General features: G+C 42.4%; 1 protein-coding gene and 1 long non-coding RNA gene across 2 annotated transcripts in view; one reads left to right on the top strand and one right to left on the bottom strand.

Moving 5' to 3' along the window:
* Positions 1–2,480, bottom strand: part of LOC105887918 — a 21,033-nt gene that overhangs the window by 4,026 nt on the left and 14,527 nt on the right. The window lies entirely within an intron of this gene.
* AKIRIN1 (akirin 1) overlaps positions 1–2,480 on the top strand; it is a 14,884-nt gene that overhangs the window by 6,062 nt on the left and 6,342 nt on the right. Inside the window, exon 2 of the mRNA XM_003798998.1 lies at positions 159–299. Within this exon, the coding sequence (XP_003799046.1) occupies positions 159–299 (141 nt within the window). The remainder of the gene's footprint in view (positions 1–158; positions 300–2,480) is intronic.

Raw genomic sequence — 2,480 nt, 5'->3', positions numbered from 1 at the left:
CTTGAGCCCAGGAGTTGGAGGTTGCTGTGAGCTGTGATGCCATGGCACTCTACCCAGGGGGACAGCTTGAGGCTCTGTCTCAAAAAAAAAAAAGAAAGAAAGAAAGAAAGAAATAGCACAGTAAAGTGAAAGCTCAAAGTTTGTTTCTTTTTTATTAGAGCAAATTTTTCAGAACATAAAACAAGAATATAGTCGTTACCAGAGGTGGAGACATTTAGAAGTTGTTCTTAATCAGAGTGAAGTCTGTGCTTCGGAAAGTCAACCTCACTCCTCAGCACTCACAGCACCTAGTTCTCCAGGTAAGCCTGTTTTTGTGTGCTCAAAATCCCTTTAAGAGTCAATAAATGGTATTTATTAATGCAGTGATGGTTTCCCAATCCAGAAGAATCTTCTCTAATGTATTAAAATTGGTAAAGTAGATATAACTACTTAATAAATACTTTTAAAACCATACAGTCATAAAATTGGAAATATAAAAAGAAATTCCTTTTTTTCCCCACCCACCCATTCACCCATAAGCCCTTCCAAAAAGAAATTTTTTTTTTTTGTTTAGCAGGCCTGGGCAGGTTCCAAGTCACCAGCCCCGGAGCACGTGGCTAGCACCCTAACCACTGAGCATGGGCTCCCAGCCACAAAAAGAAATTCTTTTGTTTTGATTGTGCTTCCATCTACCCAATATAAGAACATCTCATCTATACCTCCAATGTGTAATACCATGGCCATCAGCCATATGCAGCTATTTTATATTAAGATTAAATAAAATTTTAAAATTTAGTTTCTCAGATGCAGTAGTCACATTTCAAGTGCTCAGTAGTCCTATGTGGCTGTTCTATTGGACCTGCGCTTCCATCATTGCAGAACATTCTGTCGGACAGTTTGCACTGTAACATTATTTGCCAGGTGGTCAGAGAGGATATGCTCAGAAATGAGAGTCTCAAGATTGGAGAGAATCTTCCTAGTCATGTATGTAGTAATGCTTGCCGTTGGGGTTCAACAGCCCAGTACTGGAACATCTCCAATGATGGTGAACTTTTGTCTTTCCATTTGTTTGTTTTTAGAGCTATAAATTTTTTGTTTATTTTTATTTTTTGAGACAGAGCCTCAAGCTGTCGCCCTGGGTAGAGTGCCATGGTGTCACAGCTCACAGCAACCTCCAACTCTTGGGCTTAAGCGATTCTCTTGCCTCAGTGTCCCAAGTACCAGGGACTACAGGTGCCAAGCCAGAACTATAAATTTTTAATAATATTTCTAATACCATTGAACTCTACCTTATACTCTATTGTAGAATTTCTTCCAAAAATGTTGGCTTCCCTTCATGTTTGTTTCTCACCTTTAAAAAGTTCTGGAGATGATAATTATCTCAGCCCCCCTTGTTGCTCTCCTGCTTGCTGAAGGTATTTTTCTTTCTTTCTTTTTTTTTTTTCTTGAGACAGTCTCACTGTATCGCCCTCAGTAGAGTGCTGTGGTATCACAGCTCACAGCAACCTCCAACTCTTGGGCTTAAGCAATTGTCTTGCCTCCGCCTCCCAAGTAGCTGTGACTTACAGGCGCCCACCACAACACTTGGCTGTTTTTTGGTTGTAGTTGTCATTGTTGTTTGGCAGGCCTGGGCTAGGTTCCAGCCTGCCAGCTCCTGTGTATGTGGCTGGCACCTTAGCCTCTGAGCTACAGGCATCAAGCCTCTTTTTTTTTTTTTTCTCTTTATTCATACATTCTTTTTTTTGTTGAGACAGTCTATGTCATCCCAGTAGAGTACTATGGTATCACAGCTCATAGCAACCTGCAACTCTTGGGCTTAAGCAATTCTCTTGCCTCAGCCTGCCAAGTAGTTGGGACTACAAGTGCCCACCACAGCATCCAGCTATGTTTTTGTTGTAGTTGTTATTGTTTGGCAGGCCTGGCCGGGTTTGAACCTGCCAGCCCTGAGTGTATGTGGCTGGCGCCCAAGCCTGAAGGAATTTTTCAAAATCTAATATTTCTTCTGGAAAAGTACTTGGTATTACTTACTCTGCAGAAACTTTGCCTGAGGTTGCTCTGAAAACTTCTTCTATTTCTGAATTACCCAAAGCCCATGAGTCAATTTTTCTCGGTACGGCACTCAGCTCATTGTTAGTTGTTTTCTCTTCTTTAATAAGCTGTTCAGGCTGGGCATGGTGGCTCACACCTATAATCCTAACACTCTAGGAGGCCAAGGCAGGTAGATTGCCTGAGTTCAGGAATTGAGAGTATTGCAGGCGCCTGTAGTCCCAGCTACTCAGGAGGCTGAAGCAAGAGGATCACTTGAGCCCAAGAGTTTGAGGTTGCTATGAGTTGTGACATGACCGCACTCAACCCCAGGGCAACTGAGTGAGACTCTGTCTCAAAAAAAAAAAAAGAAAAGAAAAGGTTTGGTGTCTGTAGCTCAGCAGCTAGGGCGCCAGCCATATACTCCAGAGCTGGTGGATTCAAATCCAGCCCAGGCCTGCCAAACAACAATGACA

This window comes from Otolemur garnettii, unplaced genomic scaffold (assembly GCF_000181295.1).
Source record: "Otolemur garnettii isolate 467f Iridium unplaced genomic scaffold, OtoGar3 scaffold00144, whole genome shotgun sequence".
NCBI classification, from domain to species: domain Eukaryota; kingdom Metazoa; phylum Chordata; class Mammalia; order Primates; family Galagidae; genus Otolemur; species Otolemur garnettii.
The sequence above is the reverse complement of the archived record's forward strand: the minus strand, read 5'-3'. Positions and strand labels throughout refer to the sequence as shown.